The sequence below is a fragment of the Falco rusticolus genome, chromosome 10 (genome assembly GCF_015220075.1).
Source record: "Falco rusticolus isolate bFalRus1 chromosome 10, bFalRus1.pri, whole genome shotgun sequence".
NCBI lineage: Eukaryota > Metazoa > Chordata > Aves > Falconiformes > Falconidae > Falco > Falco rusticolus.
Genome location: NC_051196.1, coordinates 20,331,768 through 20,349,662, shown reverse-complemented (window position 1 = coordinate 20,349,662; position 17,895 = coordinate 20,331,768). Strand labels below are relative to the sequence as shown.

The 17,895-nt window shown below is 55.9% G+C and overlaps 2 protein-coding genes across 11 annotated transcripts in view; both read left to right on the top strand.

Annotated features, from left to right (window-relative positions):
• PTDSS2 (phosphatidylserine synthase 2) overlaps positions 1–3,345 on the top strand; it is a 44,490-nt gene extending 41,145 nt beyond the window's left edge. For 5 of the 7 annotated variants that reach the window (XM_037402052.1, XM_037402048.1, XM_037402049.1 and 2 more), the window contains one exon: positions 802–3,345. In XM_037402052.1, the coding sequence (XP_037257949.1) occupies positions 802–946 (145 nt within the window). In that variant the 3' untranslated portion in view covers positions 947–3,345. The remainder of the gene's footprint in view (positions 1–801) is intronic. The other 2 variants (XM_037402051.1, XM_037402053.1) reach the window with 2 other exon arrangements.
• Positions 3,346–5,848: 2,503 nt separating this feature from the next.
• Positions 5,849–17,875, top strand: SYT12 (synaptotagmin 12). Of its 4 annotated transcripts, none has more exons than XM_037401711.1 (8): positions 5,849–5,959; positions 10,774–10,838; positions 12,349–12,542; positions 12,863–13,255; positions 15,468–15,683; positions 15,785–15,905; positions 16,128–16,261; positions 16,966–17,875. In XM_037401711.1, exons 1-8 carry the CDS (start codon positions 5,931–5,933, stop codon positions 17,137–17,139), a joined length of 1,326 nt encoding a protein of 441 aa, XP_037257608.1. In that variant the 5' UTR covers positions 5,849–5,930; the 3' UTR covers positions 17,140–17,875. The 4 variants fall into 4 exon arrangements, with proteins under 4 accessions (XP_037257608.1, XP_037257611.1, XP_037257609.1 ...); XM_037401714.1 differs by lacking the exon at positions 5,849–5,959 and adding an exon at positions 6,261–6,359; XM_037401712.1 differs by lacking the exon at positions 5,849–5,959 and adding an exon at positions 7,347–7,832 and having other exon boundaries at positions 16,966–17,873.
• Positions 17,876–17,895: the final 20 nt, after the last annotated feature.

Below are 17,895 nucleotides of genomic sequence, written 5' to 3'. Positions count from 1 at the left end.
ATACGTTAGGTCTAGCCTGGGTCTTACTGGGGAGTTCAACAGCACATCTTCAAATGTGTGCCGTCATTAGCCTTCAGTGCCTCCTGAGGATTGATTACAACTCTTTTGGATGGCTAGAGCTGCAGCAGTTTTGTGTAAGAATTATTAAATAGGGAGTTTTCTGTGCATGATCCTGGCAGTTTTCTTTCTGGATGAAGCCTCTGGTAGCTTTGGTCTTTGTGGGACTACTTGCATCAGTGTTGCTGCAGAAGCAGGTGAACAGTTAAGTGCCTGGCTGCATCTGGACTTCCTGGATGAGTGAGGATGGCAGATGAGATCAGTGGGGTGTTTTCCCTGTGCTCCGAGTTAGACAAGACTAAGATGTTTTACAGCTTCATTGGAAGAAGTCTGCTGTGTTGCAGTTGTCGGAGCTGCCCCAGCATCAGCGAGAAGTGAGCCAAGTCAAATGTGTCTGGCTTGAATGCCGCTCTGGGCAAGTAAATGAAAAGCAGCTGTGCAAGGCTGAAGGAATTACTGTAATCTATAGAGGAGGGCCTGTACAACAGCAGTGGTTGCTGCTCTTGAGCATGCTGCTGTATGCTTCTGAAAGAGGTGATAATAGCCAGACTAGTAGCAAGAAACACAAATTTCAAGTGAATCAATGCCATCAGCAATTTCAGAAATCTACAGCCAGAAGACTCAAGTGTGTTAACTTATCCCAAGGGCAGTTGCATCCAGAGCAAACTTGCCTTACAGTTTTTAGTGTCTGTTGAAATTGTTTATTTACATCACTGGTTCACATCTGTTTGTTTTTCTTTTTAGTGACATCACTTTGCGGTACAAGGAGATAAGGAGACAGAAGCAAGAGCACAAATATGAAAAGGACAAATGCTTGAGCAATGGTGATGGACACTCATCGATACTGGATGAACAAAATGGGAACAAACTAAGGGAGAGGAAACTTTGAGCAACAGACAAAGGGCTAAACAGAACTCATAGTGCTTAAGTTGGCCTGGTGGACAGTTTCAACTTTATCCTACCTAACTTGTAATTTTCATTGTTAGCTTTCCAACGTGTGAAAATCCTCTTGGGGAAAAGATGTCACTTTGACATATGCACCTTTTCTCCTCGTGTACACCTAGTCAGAGTCGGAGAAAGTCTGTGTAGAGGGAAGTCAGAATCAACACCGTTGCAACGAGATGGGATCTTCATTCAGGCGTGTTGTATGTCTTCCTTGAAAACAAGGTTTGGAGACAAGGGGCTTTAAAGCAAAGCTCAAAGGGAATCTAGCTGATCTATTTCCAGTAAACTGTGTGATTTTATTTTGGCATTTGGGCATTAGGAACGCTTTGTTTTGGAGTGCACAGATACCAGACACAGGAAATGAATTATTTTTTTTCTGCTGAAACTACCGTGAGCTGTGGAGTAAGATTGTGTAAAGTGTTCAGCCGCCGATTAACAGAACTGCAGCAAGATAAACATAAATAAACTGAAACTTGTGAACAAGTTGCATTACTTGCACAGAATGTAATACAGAACACTACTGTTACAGCCCCTGTAGTACGGGGGTTATTGCCTTTCTCTAAACTGACTTTCAACATCCTGGAGTAGCCTGCAATAGTTTTATCGTGTATCACAGCTCTAGGGAGACAGACAACTACTGCTTAGTTTTGTTTTGGTTTTGGTTTTTTTTGTCGTCTTTTTTTATTTTTTTTCCAGTCTTCATCATCTCTTAAATGCAAGGGAAGGTTGAATAAGAAAGGTCAACCTGCCTTTCCTTCACTTTGTGGAGTAAAATGTGTTACAAGCAGAAAACTGGGAGTTACTCCATCAGTCTTAAGTTATTTGCCTTATTCGCAGCTCTTTTAGTTTGCTTACCAAGAGTGTTTCGTTCTTTGTGTCTGCTGTACGGGGCATGTCAGGTTCTGCCATCCTTCAGAGCTGCCCTGTTCCTCCCAAGGTAACTCCAGGCTGAGCAATCTCCCGAGCCCAGCTGGAAAAGGTGTTCACTGCAGTCACGCACAAAAATCGCTGTTTAACATGCTGCCAGCCCTGCCAAAAGAACAAACTGAGGCAAGTGCATCTTTCTTCCCCGGGCACTGTGTAGTAGCAGAGGTCTGCAGGCTAAGCTAGGCAGCATTTTTGCTGGTGACTCAACATCTAGGAAAAGAAGTTGGAAATCTGGGCTGCATTTTTTTGGGGGGGTCATTATTCCAAAACATAGGTGCTACATTAAGCATCATTTTTGTAACCTCTGCTCTAATCCTTTGCATTGGCGTCTAAGGCACTGACATAACCGTAGCCATATCACCTTTTAAATACTGTGATCTAATCTGGTTGTTAAAGGATGTTTTTCAGGGAAGTGTTTATGCAGAAAAAAATGACATGAACACCACCAGTAGAATTTCAAGAGTGCAACTCCAAACTTTTTAAGTGGCAGGAGACTTGCAGAGCTGCTGGCTACCAAACATCTGCTTTTTTGATCCGTTTTGGTCTTGTATGTGAATGGCAACCAAAATCTGCATTTCTCCCATGTTTACAGTGACCCGTAGACTTGCCAGCTGTAAGGAATGGGCACTTGTCAGTAGGGCGGTCTTCAATTAGTCGAGCAGTTTGGTTGCATTGAAGAGCTCAACAAATGAAGCAGTTCACGGGCCAGGGGTGCCCCAGCTGCTTAGCAGACACAGAGGAGGGTGACCAATACGAGAGGTAGCGTCCGGCTTCTTTCTCGAGTATGTACAATGTACTGTGGATAGTCGCTCAACGGCTGCTCTTAAATGGTAGTATTTTGCTGCTGTGAGGTAGTGAAGAATGTATGGCTGTGTACCTAGATGCTGACAAGTTTGTAAATGGGCAGGGTGCTGAGTTGAGCAAATATTTATTTCTATGCCTTTCCACCTGGAGTCGTTCTAGTTCCAGCTTTAGACCAGTCTTACGAACTGTTAATTGATCGTTTGGTAGCTCGTACTGGCGTGTTGTGCTTGTGTAGTCCCAGCGAGCGAGGCTCAGGTCAGTGTATCTCCATTCTGTTCGTGCTGGTTAACACTGTGGCCCCCCAGCCCTGCAATACAACCTCCGGGGTCTGTCTCGTGGTTCGGGTGGTGGCAGGCACGCCTGGGGAGGACCTGCCGTTGTACCTCCCTCCCCGCTGAGAACCTGCTTGCCTGTGTGAAACAACTGGTGAGGAATACCTCCTATTCCAGGTATTCTTCTGTATGTGTTCCCTAGTAGCGATTCTGGAGCTTTGACCTAACACATAAAACACTGACTTGTTTGTCTACATCCATCTAAACAGCTTTTATGGTTAGTCTGGATAACTGACCCAGTGTAATAAAGCGATGTTTGCTGGTGTGTTCTTTGGTACAATGTGTGTGTCCTCGTGGTTTCTCTCTCCTGTTGCCTTGCAAGTGGGACTGGGTGGGTAAGAGGACTTAGCCTGAATTTCCCCCCCCCCCCCCGAAATGCTGTCCGTGGTGGGCGCTGGGCCTGAAGGTAATGAATTTGTCCAGATTTTCAGAGAAATAGGTGTTACGAGCCCTTGCTCCACTGCTGCGATACGGAAATGCTTGTTGCGGTACACTTAACGAGGGTGATCCTTCACTGTAAAGTGGACTTGGGCTATGCACAACGTGTTTAGTAACTTCATAGTCTCTGTGCTTCCCTTACAGACTCATGTCTAGCGTTGCAGGTGGGCTCTAATAGTTGCAGTCTTGCCTGGTTTTAGGAATCCTTTTGTGATCATCTATTGGAGAAGTACTCAAAAGCAAGCTCGTATGGAGAAGATGAAAGGACAGCTGATAAGCCTCACTTAAATAACATTTGGGGTGGCATAAAATGAGACCATCCCTATGGTGATGAAGGAGGCAGCAGTCTCCCATTTCTATTCGCATCAGTATCTTACCGTGTGTTTTCTTAGCTTACCTTCTTCGTCAGAAAACTAGAGCAAGAGATCTGCTCACGGTTATACCTGTGTAGAGATTTACCAAAGGTAAGTTGTTGGCTTTAAAAAGGAAAAATGCAGGGGAATGGGTGGGTGGGTGAGAGTGTGCTCAGCTAATGCTGTTGTGGATGACTTTTTTTCTTGCAAGTGACTTCTCTGTTTTGGAGGCAAGCTAGCGGGGGGCCTTGGCCCTGCTCTGAGGTGTCAGTTTGATGTCCCTCAAGCCTACCTGTGTGGAGGGTTACTTTGCTAAGATGGGATTTGAGGTTGTGGTTCCTGGTTGTCAATACTTGGGTAACCACCTTGGGGACCACCTGCCTGTCCTCTCGTTTCTGTCCCTGCTTGCACATGATGCAGCGGTGCTCCGCAGCCCTTAAGAGCCAGTTCTTCGCTTCCCCTTGCCGTATGCCTACCACGTTTGTGGGGGCTGCCACTGGGTTAGATTGCGGAGGGGCTGCCTGAACCCCCTGGTGTTGCCCAGGGAGGTGCTGACCCTGCGCCATGGCAGCTGTGCCTTTCTGGGTGAAGATTCAAGGGGAATGGCTGTTTCAGAGCACCTGAAGTTAGCAATTAGCTTCACTTAATTGTTCCAGACCGCTCTGGCAGTACCTGCTGCGTGGGCTTACAGCGAAAGGCTGCTCCCTCGGGTGGCTGGAGAACAGCTCGATGCGAGCGGGCTGGACCCTGCAGCTCTGTCACCCTGAAGCTGTGGGGCCATCTGGCCACCCTCTGTGCTCCCCACCCTGTCACTCCCCCCATCACTCCCCCCGCTGCTGGGTGGGCTCGGAGGAGGTGCTGACAGCAGCCGGGCCTGCGGAAGGAATTCTTTGCTACTTTATTTGGTTTTCTTTCCCTGTGAATTTTTTGGTCCTATTGCTGGCCTTAAAGAACCTGAATGATGCTTTTGGAATCATCAGCTTCTGACACAAGTACTGTTGGGTAGCTTTTCCAGGAGTATTTTGACCCAGACTAAGCAGTTTTCCTGCCGAGTGGGCTGGCCAAGTGAGCCCCCAGGAGCAGAAGCCGGCTGAGGTACCGCTGCTGCATCCCTGTGGTGGCAAAAAACCTGAACGAGCCCTCCTGAGGAGTGCATGGGGCACCTCACCACTGCTGACGTGCTCCTGTGTCGCTCTTGGAAGGGTTTGTTTATCAGTCTGCATCGTTGAGCCGCTGTTGTTTAATTACCCTCAGTTATCTAAGGCCTGACCTAAGTACAAGGGCGATGACAAACTCGTGCCATCTGTTAGCAATATGAAATTGATGTTTAATAGAGTAGTCGGCATCTGTATGAGGCTGGATAAACCTTCACATGCCCGAACTGGGGCCTTTGGAGAGAATCAAGACCCAGCTGAGCTCTGTCCCCTTTAAAGCAGCTCTGCGTGGTCAGCCGGCGCAATGGAGGGCCTTGGGCCGCTCCTGCAAGGGGTGCTGGAACCCCCAGCCTGCCCCATCCCTCGGGAGCGTGGTGTCTGAGCTGCTACGGGTGAGCTCTGGGGATGTGCTCTTTTTCCAACTGGTTTGTATACCTCTAGAGGAAGGGGCTGTGTTTTGGTCCCGAGTGGGCCGGGAAGCCCGATGCTCCTGGGAAGGACCCTTGGCTGCAGGATGAGGCTCCTCTCCCACCCTGGCAGCGTTTTTGGGTTACGGTCAAAACTGGGTCTGTTTTCTCCCTGAAAATTGATTCCCTGCCAGGAGAATCGTGGGACCGGCTCCCAGTGCTGGCCCTCCCTGGAGGAGCCCAGCACAGGAGCCGGAGAGCCCTGCAGCAGGGCAGCAGATGGGTGAACCGGCCCTGCTGCTGGATGTGCTGGGTTTTCCTGGGAATTAAAGGTTCTCTGGAGCATCACACTGCTCCATGGCCAGCTGAGACCGTCTTTGCTTGGGGTGCATGTGGTTCGTTCCCCTGCCCAAAACTGTGATTATTCTGTTATCTCCAATTCGAGCAAAGTGAAGCTCTTGCTGTTTGAAATGATACCTTGCTCCCCTGGAAGGCTCTGCCCGCCGCGGTGGGATGGCTGGAGGCACGTCGGTGAAGCCAGGGTAAGGAACGGCAACATCTCAGTGCCCGATGCCGGAGGGTGCGTGTAGAGCTTTGGCCGATGTGCACTTAGCCACAGGCACCTGCCAGCGGGCGCTGAGCTTTCCGTTTCCCAACTGCTGAAAGGGGTTTTTGGGCCAAGTCCATGTCACATCTTGGCACTGGGAGGTTTTACCTTCTGTTGCACTGAGGGAGAGGGGAACTGATGGATTTGCTTTACCGAGGCTTTGCTGGTGGAAGCCCCCAGCATGCCCAGGACCCCCGGCATTGCTCCGTGGCTGGCTGAGAGGTGGATGGAGGAGGCAGGAGGCTGCTGTTATCCCTGCCCATCCCTTGGGGAGGGCAGGGCAGCCTGGAAGCCTGCCTTGGGGACCGGTGAGGAGCCAAGGATTTGGCGCTCGGGTGAGGATCCTGACCCTGAATGGCTTTATGGTGGAGAGTGGCACTTTTGGGGGCGAGAGGAGGGGACGTGGATCCTGCTGGAGAGAAATATGAAGTTGGTCCATGGGGTGAGTGAGGGCAAGCTGGAGGTGGCAGGGGAGTGGAGGGGGCTGATGACGGGGAGGGGGTCCCTGCGCAGTGGAGGGGGGATGTGAGGGGTTCCCCCCGGGCAGTGGGATGCAGGGGCGTCCTCTGGTGCAGGAGCCAAGGGGGGGGGGATGATGCTGGGAAGCAGAGCAGGGCCGGGCTCAGCTTGCGGACCCCCAAACCCCAAGGCAGGGGAGGCAGAAGCCGTCCCCGGTTCACCCCAGCGCGGGAAGGGGTGGGGGGGTGGGAGTGGGGGGGCTGGGGGCGGTACTGCGCTCCCCCCAGCCCAGGAGGAGGCCGGGGCGGCCCCGCCCCCCCTCAAATCCATCTTTTCCCCCCAAAGTAGCGGTGAGTCGGGGGGCCTGCCGGTGCACGGGGGGGCGGCTCACCCGGCGGGGGTACGGGACACGACGCGGGGACAAGGGGGTCGTGGCCCAGCCCCGGGGGGATGCGACACGGGTGACAGCGGGGGGGGAGGGGCGCTGCCGGGCTTTGCCTTGTCCGCATGGCGTGGGGAGGGGGCTGGCAGCCTCCCGCTGCGCTGCGGGGGGGGGGGGGGGGGGGGGGGGGGTTGATGGGCTGCTAAGCTTTTAGGTGTTTTGTGGTTTGTTTTTTTAATGGCAACTTCCTAAGGAAAGTCTCCAGCCTGCGGAGCTGGGTGCTCGGAGCCTGGGAGGCAAACCCGAGCGAGAGACCCCCCGCACCTCGCCCCCAGCCCCCCCGAGGCTCGGGGCCTCCCCGGCGCTGTGGCAGGAGGCGGAGGACCGTGGCGGGGCTGCGGGCGGGGGGCCGGGGAGCGGGGCGGGGGTTGCTTCTCCTCCGCTTTATCGTAGGTTAGGCCGGCTCGAAGCAAAGCCCAGCCCGGGGAAGGCGCCGCTCCCGGTGCGGAGACCGCCGGACCCGCCGCACGGGAGAGCGGGAGGTGCCGCCCGCAGCCCCCCCGGCCTCCCCCCGGCCCCGCCCCGGCGCTCCGAGGGGCCGGCGGCGGAGCCCGGTAGCCCATCCCGAGCCTCCCCCCGTCCCCTGCAGTGAGGCGTCCCAGCCTGGCCCCGTCGGCGCGGGGAGGGATGCCGTGGATCCGGGGGCCGTCCCCGCCGAACTCGGCAGCCATCGGGAACCTCCGGGAAGCGCGGGGCCGGGCCCGGCGGCTGCTGCCCCTCCGCCTGGGGTAGCCCGGCGGCGGCTGCATCCCCCTCCCCTCCGGCTGGGGCAGCCCGGCGGCTGCTGCATCCCCCTCCCCTCCGGCCCGCGGCGGGGGCGGACGCGCGGCTGCTGCTCGGCGGCCCCGGAGGCTGCGGGGGGGTCCCCGCTCTGCTCTACCGGCCCCACGGATTTTTACCTGCCCAGGTAACAGCGGCACTGGGCTGCCGAGGAGGACCCCGGTTCACCGCCGGCATCGGCCCGGGGCGGGGGGGTGCGGGATGGGGCGAGGCCGGCGCCTTCGGGTGTAAATCGGGCGGAACCGGCATCTCGAGGTGCCGGTCGTGGGGCGGCGAGAACGGTGGAGGAGCAGAGCCCGCAGCTGGGTGTTCTGTCAAGTTTTAGGTGGGTGCTTATTTTTTTGGACTAATGTGCCAGCAGCAAACTTGATCCTACTTCTCTGCCTCGCGGATCGAGGCCAGACAGAGCTCCCCGCCAGCAGGAGAGGGATGGAGCCTGGCTCGGAACGCGGGATGGGTGCGTGCGGGCAGCAGGATCGGTGCTGGAGGAGAGGAGGGGTGCTGCTGGAGGAGGGGACAGGTGCTGCTGGAGGGCTCGGCTCACCAGTGCCGGGACTTTAGCTGGGTCTCAGGCGCCTGGTGGAGCCGGGCATTGGTGTCTGGGCGAGGGCGAGAAGGAAGCGGCAAATGCGGAGACCGCTGCTGTGCTTCATAACTTGGATTGTGGCATTTTGGGATTGCAGCACGCTCTGGAGGGTGTCTGGACGGTGTGGGACTGTACCCGTGTCGGCCCAGTGCTCTGGGGCCAGCAGCCAGGGTTTCTGGGCGAGCTGTGTGGGGCCTTGGACCGTCATGATGCCAAAGCAGCAGCAAGGTGTCAACCCCCCTGTAGCCTGGGGGCAGCCCCCCCCACCTTCCAGAGGGAACACGTGGCTGCTTTGCCATTTCTCTCCCTGCATTGAGCTGTTTTATCACCCCTCCCCAAGCAAGAACAGTATCCTGAGCTCTGCAGCAGCTCACAAGGGAAATGCAGCTGCCCCGGCCCTCGGCAGGGGGATGCCGCGGCAGGTGGGGGATGCTCTGCACCCTGAGCCAGGGCTCTGCCCAGCCTCGGGGTCTCCACAGGGAAAAAGCTAGCCATCCCTGTGCTGCCGGCGGTGGGGAGTGGTGCCGGTCCCCTCCTAATCCCTCAGGTTTGACTTCCCAGGAAGGGATTTGAAAGGCAAGCCTGGGGACAACAGAGCATCCCTGTGAAACGGTTGCAGGGAAGAGCTTAGTTAACAAAAAATATATAATAAATCCCTTCCTTGAGCACTTTCACTTGCTTACTCGGGAAGGGCTGGTGCCGTTGTGCTAATAGAGGGGTACCAACCTGCTTTAGCTCTGTGCCGAGCACTGCAGTCAGTTCATGTCTCTCTGGCTGCTTAGAGCTCGTTAGAAAAGGATGTCTTTGGGGACAAAGCTTTGAAAGAAATGGAAAATGGGAAATTCTTTCTAGTTTTTGAAAGAAATGGAGAGTTTTTAAAAAGGATATTTACCCTTCTGCAGAGGAAGTTGGTCCTGAAAACTTCTGTCTTTTGTTATTAAAAAAAGCCACCAGGAAACGGGGGAAGAAATGGAGCCACCTACTTAGGCACGGTAGTTTTTCAGGACATAAAATGGGGTTTTTTGGGGTAGATCTCCATAACATTGCACTATTAAGATGTCAGTGTGGATTTCCAGAGCTAAACAGTTGAGCTCAGTCCACACATGACACGAGTTTAGCATGTTCTCAGCTAAGATATTGCTGAGTGTTTGTGCCTCGCATAGAGGTTTCTGTCTGAGGAGGGAGGCTGGGGACGTGGTGGATGTCCCAGCCCCAGCCCAGCCTCCCTGTTGTTTTGGGTTAGTGACTCAATTGCATTTAGAAAAAGACCCCTCCCGCTGTTACCCCAAGGGCAGACCGTGCGACCCTTGCAGAGGGGGCCCCCAGCCACACCAGGCTAGCGTGGCTGCTGTTTCATGCTATAATGTGCTGCGGTTTCCAGCTTTCCTATAAAAATTCAAGCCTGGGCAGTTTTTTTTTCGGGGGGGGGGGGGGGAAGTGATCGCTCCTACAGTGCCTGAGTCTGTGAGCATCTGAGGTGAGCTGGAAGATGGTACCCAAACACCAAGTGACCGTCCATCTGAGGCAAATCCAGCTCTTTGTTGTGTGTGTTGAGTGGTGTTTGGGGCTGTGTAAGTTTTGGAGAGGGGCTGGGGGGGCTCTGGTGGGCTCGGTGGGGAGATTTCAGGTGCAGCGCTGAAGATGTGTCCCTGGGCTTGGGGTTCGGGCATTGCAGTCTGTGGAATCACATCAGCGCACCATGATCCGTGATCTCCTGGCGCAGGTCCCAGGAAGCAGGGGGGTGCCGACTCGGTGCGTGTTGGAATTCAGTGTTGGGTGTTTGCAGGGGATCCCAAACCCCCTTTGCATAGCGGGAAATAGCCGGCTTGGATAAATCCCCTTCAGCATCACATGATGTCTTTGCTGGGATCTGTCTCGGAAGAGCAGCTTCCGTTTAGGATGGATCTTGCGTACGACTCGCCTGGGAAAACCCCTTCAGAGAGAAAGGTAATCGAGCTTTCCTGCTGCAGGAATTGATTCCTGGGGAAAGGCATCATCTAAACCCTGCAGTGACCCAGAAATCGGGCTGCTCCTCCTGCATGTGGCCATGGCAGAGCCGTGGGTGCAGAGCAACCCTCGGGTGAGGCTGAGGAAAGCCATGGGAGGCAAAGATGACATTTAAACTGGCAAAGAGATTAGAAAAGCAGCAAAGGGCTAAAGGGCTCCTGGAGGGGAAGTGGCCATGCAAGGGGCATTTGAAAATGTCACCCATTAAATACTCCCAAGGTAAATCATGTGGCTCTGTGTCTCGGCGTGGCCACTCTCCTGGTTCCCGAGGGGTTTTCAGTCCCTTCTGGAGCGATTCTGTTGGCGGCTGAAACGCTTCAGTGCACGTTTGCTTGGTGCCTGGCAGAGGAGCCAAGGCCAGGAGCTGTGGAGGGGTAGCAGTGATTTAGCATCCCTGCTAAAAAAATCAAGAGGCGGCTCTTTTTTTTTTTTTATTCTCCCCCTTTGTCCTAACTCAGTGTCTCACGCCTTGCAGGCTGTCCCACTGGCAGGGAGCGTTTGCCATGGACAACGGTCACATAAGCAGATACCGCTTAAGCGGTGAGTACTGCGGAGCGAGCCGGGGCAGGGGTCTGGGGGCATGGGGCTGAGGGAATGCTGACCCTGGCTGCTGGCTGCAGGAGGAACCCTTCGCTGCACACACACACAGGGTTTGGTTTCCTAACACAGGGCTAAAGCCCTGGAACACACCAAGCTTTCTAGGTTAGGTGCTCAGCCCCAGGAGATGGGCAGGTACGGGCAGGAGGCGGGTTCCAGCTCAGCTGGGCTCTGTACCTGCAGTTATTCAGCAGCAGGTGCAATAAAGGGCTATTTCGCCCCCCGTTTGCCCCCCTGCTGCAGCAGGAGCACGTGAGCTCCTGGAGCTGGATGGTTTTCAGTGCCCAAGGAAGCCATGCCGCTTCCCCCAGCACCCTTAGCCTGGGATGCGGGGATAAATCCTAGCCCTTTGCAGACCATGAGGGGATTGGGTTGGGGTGGAGGCAGCAGGATCTGGCTTGTACCCCAAGGCTTTCACCCTCGAGATCCCTCTGTGCTGCTTGTGGCCCTCTGGAGGGATCAAAATTTAGGCACTTTGGATGCAAATAGTTGGTTCCTTCTGATACATCCCTGTGCAGGCTCCTGCTGGAGGAGGTTTGGGGACGGGGGGAGCTGCGGGTTGTCCCTCTGCTCGGATGTGATGTGGGAGTCAGCCGGGCTTGGGCTTTTTCTGGCTCTGAAGCTGCTGCTGAAGGAGGGAGCGCCACAGCGTGACGCGGGAGGACTCCCTGGCAGCACTCTGTAATGAGAAACCTTTTTTTTTTTTCCTTCCCCCCTTTTTTTGTGTTACACTGAGTGATTGGTGTTGGTTCAGTCGCTGGTGTGATGGAGGCTGGTGCAATGCAGCAACAACTGCTCAGTGTACCATCGCAGGGCTGCTGTGTCCTCTCGCTCTGCAGCCGCAAGCCTGGGCTTTCTCTTCCCTGGATCACATTAGCAGCAGTTGTGGTGGTGGTTTTTTTTCCCCTGTTTACAAAAGCTTTTTGTTAGGTTTGCTTTTTGGTTGTGTTTTTTTTTGTTTGCTTTGTTTTGTTTTGTTTTTAATCTATTTCTGGATTTTCTTGGCATCCCCAGCCCGTGGGAAGCCAGGCAGCGGTGAGGGTTTCCCTGTGGTGGAAAGGGTGATGCAGATGTGCACTGAGCACATCTGTAAGCAGGACAGATCCGTAGCTGGTGAGAGGCCCCCCTGGCACCCCTGGGGCGATGCAGCCATTCCCTGATTTTCCTTGTTTGCTGGGGATCTGGGCTGAAATACGTGTGCACTTCACCTCCCAGGAAAGCGAAGCAAGGACTCTGATTTGATTTGTTTTTATTAATATTTTTTGGCATGCAAAGCTGCTGTCTGACACAATTTGCAACCCGCCCAAGCAGGACGCTGGTTTATCCCCTCCCTCCACCCTTGGCCGACCCCATCCTCATAGCTCAGAGCTGGTTTTCTGGCACGGAAGCAGCAGAGGACGAAGCCTCTGCCCCAGGGTTGCGGTGGCTCACGGTGCCTCCTGTCCCCTCGCAGTCACCACGAGCCCGCCTCGGTGGGAGATCGGCATCTATGCCACCGGCGCCTTGGTGCTGCTGGGGGTAGCTGCCGTCAACCTCTGGAAGCTCTGGCGCTCTGGCAGCTACCCGGCACCTTCCCCCTTCCCCAACTACGACTACCGGTACCTGGAGCAAAAGTACGGGGCGGCATATTCGGACATCAAACACAAGGTAAAAGGGCAGAAAGTTTTGCTTGCCTCCTTCCCCTTTGTGACACCGAGGGGCAAAGGATGGGCTGCACCCTCTCGCGGCGGGGGAGGGCCCGGGGCAGTGACCTGGTGCTGCAGGGGGTGTGGGGGGATCGGTGCGGAGCTGGGGAGCGGTGCTGGGGGGCTGCGGGAGGCGCAGGGCTTGCTGCTGCGGCAGCTTGAGGCCACGCAGGGGCTGTAAGGTGTCCAAAAAAGCGCCGGTGAATCCCAGCTGTCCCCGGCTTCGTAGGAAGGGATGGGATATGGGATCGCATTGCCTGGTTTTCCTTTCCCTGTCTGCAGCGAGGGGTGGGCCCGGGCTCGCAGAGGGCGCTGGATAAGACGTCGCCCACCCGCAAGAGCAGCCTGCGGGCAGACGACACCTACGAGAGCATCAACGAGCTGGGGAGCCTGGAGCTGATGAGCAAAGACCTGGGCTTGGCCCCCTATGGCCCCCTGAAGAAATCCATCTCGGCTGACTCGCTCAGCTCCATCTCCTCCATCGGGAACAACTTTGGGCAGGATTTCACGGTGGGGCAGGTGGAGGTCTCCATGCAGTACGATGGGAAGGCGGCCACCTTGCACGTGACGCTGCTGCAGGGCAAGGACCTGCTGGAGAAGGAGGACGCTCGCTTCGAGTCCTGCTTCATGCGCATCAGCCTCCTCCCGGCTGAGCAGATCGTCGGCATCTCCCGGGTGAGCCGCTCGCCCCTTCGGCACGGACCCCCCGTGCCCCACCGGCACAGACCCCCATGCCCCACGTGCCTGCCACAGCTTTCGCAGCACCCCTCAGCCGAGCTGCCCCAGACAGTGGTGGGGCCTCGGGAGTAGGGGGGTCCGGACACCCTGGGGCTGGGGCGGTTGGCACGGGAATTTTGGAGCCCTGCTCAGGGGGATTTCAGCATTCTGTGGGGTAGGGGGGTCCCAGGTGGGTTTGTGCATCAGTGACCCGGCGGAGGCAGAAATTTCTCCCTCCTGATTGGGATGTGTGATGACTTTGTTGTCCCCATGCGTGGCTTGCAGCGAGTTATTCTGCCTGACCTCCCCTGCTCTGGCAGCTGGGGGTGCTGCAGAAGGTGGAGGACATGGTCTGGGGGGGTGGGGTGGGGAGAGACGGCGTTTTGGGTGCGCGCTGCTGGTGTCATGCCGTGTCCCCGCGCACTCGGTTCACCCTGACGAAGCCCGAGCGTGGCAGCCGTGGTGCTTTCCCTCCCCGTGCGGGATGCGGTGGGTGAAGAGCTGGGTGGCTGCAGCAGCAGAGCCAGAACCAGGGGTGGTTTTGGGGTGAAGCCTCCCTTTTTTATATGCCCCAAAACTGCTCTCGGAAAGTAGGAGCCTCAGTATTCTTTCAGGAGCTGCTTTGTGCAAAGCTCAGGGTCAGCCAGTTTGACTTAATCAGGATATTCTGGAAAGGAGCAGAAAGCTTCATCCCACTAAAGGAACCTTTCCAGAGGGGTGGAGGTGCCATTCCGGCACGCACAAACCCACTGCCTTTGAAATATTTTCACAGTGCCCTTTTAAGACCATTTTTTCCATCCGAAGATCAGGCTCTTTATTTATACCCTGGAGATATTTATTATTTAGCATCATTATTTATAATTCACCAGCGCTGCTTACCCTCTTTTTGCTGTCCTGAGACAAGTCACAAAGACACATTCGGTTCTTTTCCTTTAATGCTTTGCGGTACTTTACGGTTTGGGTTTTTTTAAAATAGCAGCTAACGTTTCTGTTGTGCCTTTCAACCAGAGATCCCAAAATACCATGTCGGCTGCAGACAGTCAGTCACCAGTGCTCTAAAGCAGGCAGCTGCAAATCTTTTCCTGTAGAGGTACTTCAGTTCCCCCAGGGACCTGGGAAGTCAGTGGTATCCGATGGGAGAGCAGGGGACTGCTGCGCTGGGAAGGGGGTGATGGAAGGTACCTCGTGAGCTGCTTAGTGTCCTTCATCCCAGGGATGGAGCGCATCTAGATGAAGAGAGACAGATGTCAGAAAGTCCTTGGGAGGAGATGACCCGTCTCCCCACTGCTGCTGAGGAGTCTGGGTGGCTCTTGGGGTGATGAAGCCCAGTGGGTTCAGGGCTGAGCCCCCCGGTCCTGCAGTGGGATCCCTTTTCCACCACAGCACCCAGCTTTGGATGGGTCCCGGGGAGCTGGTGGCTCCGCTCTGCTCTGCGCCATCCAAGGCTGCGCCTTTCCATCCCCTGGGAGCACTGGGCCTCCTTTTAGGACAAAACCTCCTGACTTGTGGGTGGTACCTTGGATGCCGAAATAAATGGGGCTGGAGTAGGGGGAAAATGGTCTCTAAAGCCATGATTTCAGAGCAGTTGCCCCCACCAGCTCTTTGGGACCAGGTAGCAACCAGGACCCTGCAGGATGGGGCCCTGGGGAGTTGCTGCTGCGTTTGCTCTGAGTAAACACCGTGACATAGAGATGATGTCTGGCAAAAAACGTCGTCTCTGTATGGCACGTTTAGGGGTTGCGAAGCCCATCAGCTCCAGCTTGGAGAGGGGCTGGGGGCTACACCCCTCAGCCAAATCCTGTAGCCTGGAGTGGCCAAGCCAGCCACATATCCAAGCTCCCAGGGTGCTGGGATGCCCAGCTCTTGCATCTGAGAGCACCAGACCAGCCTTAATTTTTTAATTGAAATAATTAATGGGCAATGGGGCAAGTCACAGCCCCTGTTTTCTACTCCAATACCTGAGCAGCTCCTGTGGTCAGATGGGAAATAACTTTTGTCCCCATTGGGGCTGGGAGCCTTCAGCTCCTTTGGGCTGGGGGATGCTCTGCCCTTGCCACCCCAAAGCCACACGTTGTTCACAGTTCGGAGAGAAATGGGGTAGTTCTTGGATGCAGCCCCAAAACCTGGTGGGTATCAAGGCAAAAACCCCCCCCCCCCATCCCTGCGGCAGATTCAGCGGAGCGCCTACGCTGTGGCCTTTGACGAGCGCTTCTCCATCCCACTGGACCCAGCAGCGCTGGAGGAGAACAGTCTGCGTTTCTCCGTCTTCGGCATCGATGAGGATGAGAGGAACGTCAGCACCGGCGTGGCTGAGCTCAAGCTCTCTGACCTGGACCTGGCCACGCGGCCCTTCAATGCCTGGCTCTACCTGCAGGACATGAACAAGGTGAGCAGGGGGGTATTGTCCATCTTCCACCCAGGTTTTTTGAGGGTTTCTCCTCCCTGTCAGGCTGGGGTCAATGGGTGATGGGATGTTGTGTCCTGCAGGCAGTGGACACGGTGGGGGAGATCCTGCTGTCCCTGAGCTACCTGCCCACGGCAGAGCGCTTGACAGTGGTGGTGGTCAAAGCCAAGAACCTCGTGTGGACCAACGGCAAAGTGACTGCAGGTGAGTGGCGGGTGCTGGGTGGGTGCAGGGGTCCCTCTGTTTTGTGTGGGCTGGAGGTGGCTTTCATTCATGTTCATCCTGCTACGCTACATGGGTATCTTTGGAGTGACTCCCATTGAGGACAGACCCGACCAGGAAGGTCCACCAGAGGGTTTCTCCGACTTGGTCCAGCTCGCAGGGGAAACACGTTACTGACCCTGGGGTTTTTCTCTCCCTGAGCAGATCCCTTCGTCAAGGTGTACCTGCTGCAGGACGGGAGGAAGATCAGCAAGAAGAAGACGGCAGTGAAGAGAGATGATACCAACCCCGTATTCAATGAGGCCATGATTTTCTCGGTGCCAGCCATCGTGCTCCAGGTTTGTCCTGGCTCAAGGGGGCAAGTCCCAGCCTGGGGGGACACATCCCATCGCTCCAGATCCCCAAATCCCTGCGCTAGTGAGGACTTCCTGGGGTGTGAGGGGTTCTGGGGCAATCGTAGGAGCTGTGGGTTGGGGGCCATATATGTGCATATATGGTTCAGGGCAATGTATACATGGGGTAGGGGTGCAGGGAGATGTGTATGTATGGGGGATGTATATGTATGGGGTATGGCCGTTGGTGGGTTGTATGTGTGGGTTGAGGGATATAGGGGGATGCATGTGTATAGGGTATGACTCTGTAAGTGGATGGGTGCATATGCGGGTTTAGGGGACGTGGGGAAAGTAGGGGGATGTGTAAGTTTGGGGGGCATAGGAGGATGTATATATACAGGGCATGGCTGTGTAAGGGGATAAGCATATATAGTCTCCAGGTCTGGGGGGTGGGTATGGGGGATGTGTCTGACGGGTGGGGTGTAGAGGGATGGGTATGTGTGGGGTGTAGCTGTGCTGGTGGATGTGTATTTCTGGGGTGGGGGATGTAGGGGAGGTGTACGTAGGGGTGAGTGTTGGGGGGTACGTCTGTGTGCGCGTGGCTGGCTGGGGTGGGTGCGGGGGGGGTGGGTGCACGGCGGGGGGCAGCGCTAGCCATGCACTGACGGCTCTGTGCTGAGCCCTGCTGATGGCCTTGTGCTCCCTGACAGGAGCTGTCCCTGCGGGTGACGGTGGCAGAGTGTGGCGAGGACGGCCGTGCCGACAACACGGGCCACGTCCTCATCGGCCCGGCGGCCAGCGGGATGGGCATCACGCACTGGAACCAGATGCTGGCCACGCTGAGGAAGCCCGTCTCCATGTGGCACCCGCTCCGGCGGAACTAGGTGCTGGCGGGGGAGCCCGTCGTGCCCCCGGGATCCTGCACCCCAACACCGGCTCTGCCCTGGGGACAGCGGGCAGAGGGGGGCTCTGCCTGGCCGGTGGCTCGGCCGGGGGCTGCCACAGTGGGGCAGGGGCTGAGCGGGACTTGGCAGAGCTAAAGGCAGAGGGGCCGGGGCGCCTTGCTGCTGAAACACCGAGGGGACGGAGCGACTCCTTGGCTGTGTCTCTCCCCATGGGGGTCGCCCTCACGTGCGCTGGGGGCCAAGAACAGACGTGCCGAGGAAGGAGCCCCCACTTCAGATGGACCCAAACCACTGCCCGGCCGCCAGCCGGGCTCCCAAGCCTCTCATGTGCTCCCCAGCGGCCCCCGAATCGGTGGTGCCCTTGAACGTGGACCCCAAGGGCTGCCCGGGGGTGGGTGGATTTCTTTGGAAGGTGGTTTTTGGTCAAAAGAGGAGGGAAAATGGAGGGGGGGTTGATAAAGTGCCAGCATGGCGTGGTTTCTTTTGGCACGTGTGGATTTTCTGTTGGATTTCAGAGGGATTTGTGTGTGCTGCAGCAGGGCTGAAATGTTTCCAGTGAGAATGGAAAAAGGGAGAAGTAACAGCGGAAAAAGCAATTGTTGTTCCACCTTTTCTTCGAGCAGAGGAGATCTCTGCCCATCTCTGCTGGCTGCAGAGGAGTGGCTGGACTTGATAAGTGGTTTTTCAACCACTTTGGTTTGAGGTCAGATCCACGCTGAGCCACCCCCTAAAGGT

Bases quoted from the DNA above. Each gene is read 5' to 3' on its own strand.
- SYT12 (XM_037401711.1), top strand. From the start codon at position 5,931: ATGGCTGGAGGCACGTCGGTGAAGCCAGG. The intron at 15,684-15,784 runs GTGAGCAGGGGG...TGTGTCCTGCAG, and splicing joins ACCTGCAGGACATGAACAAG to GCAGTGGACACGGTGGGGGA. The intron at 16,262-16,965 runs GTTTGTCCTGGC...GCTCCCTGACAG, and splicing joins TGCCAGCCATCGTGCTCCAG to GAGCTGTCCCTGCGGGTGAC.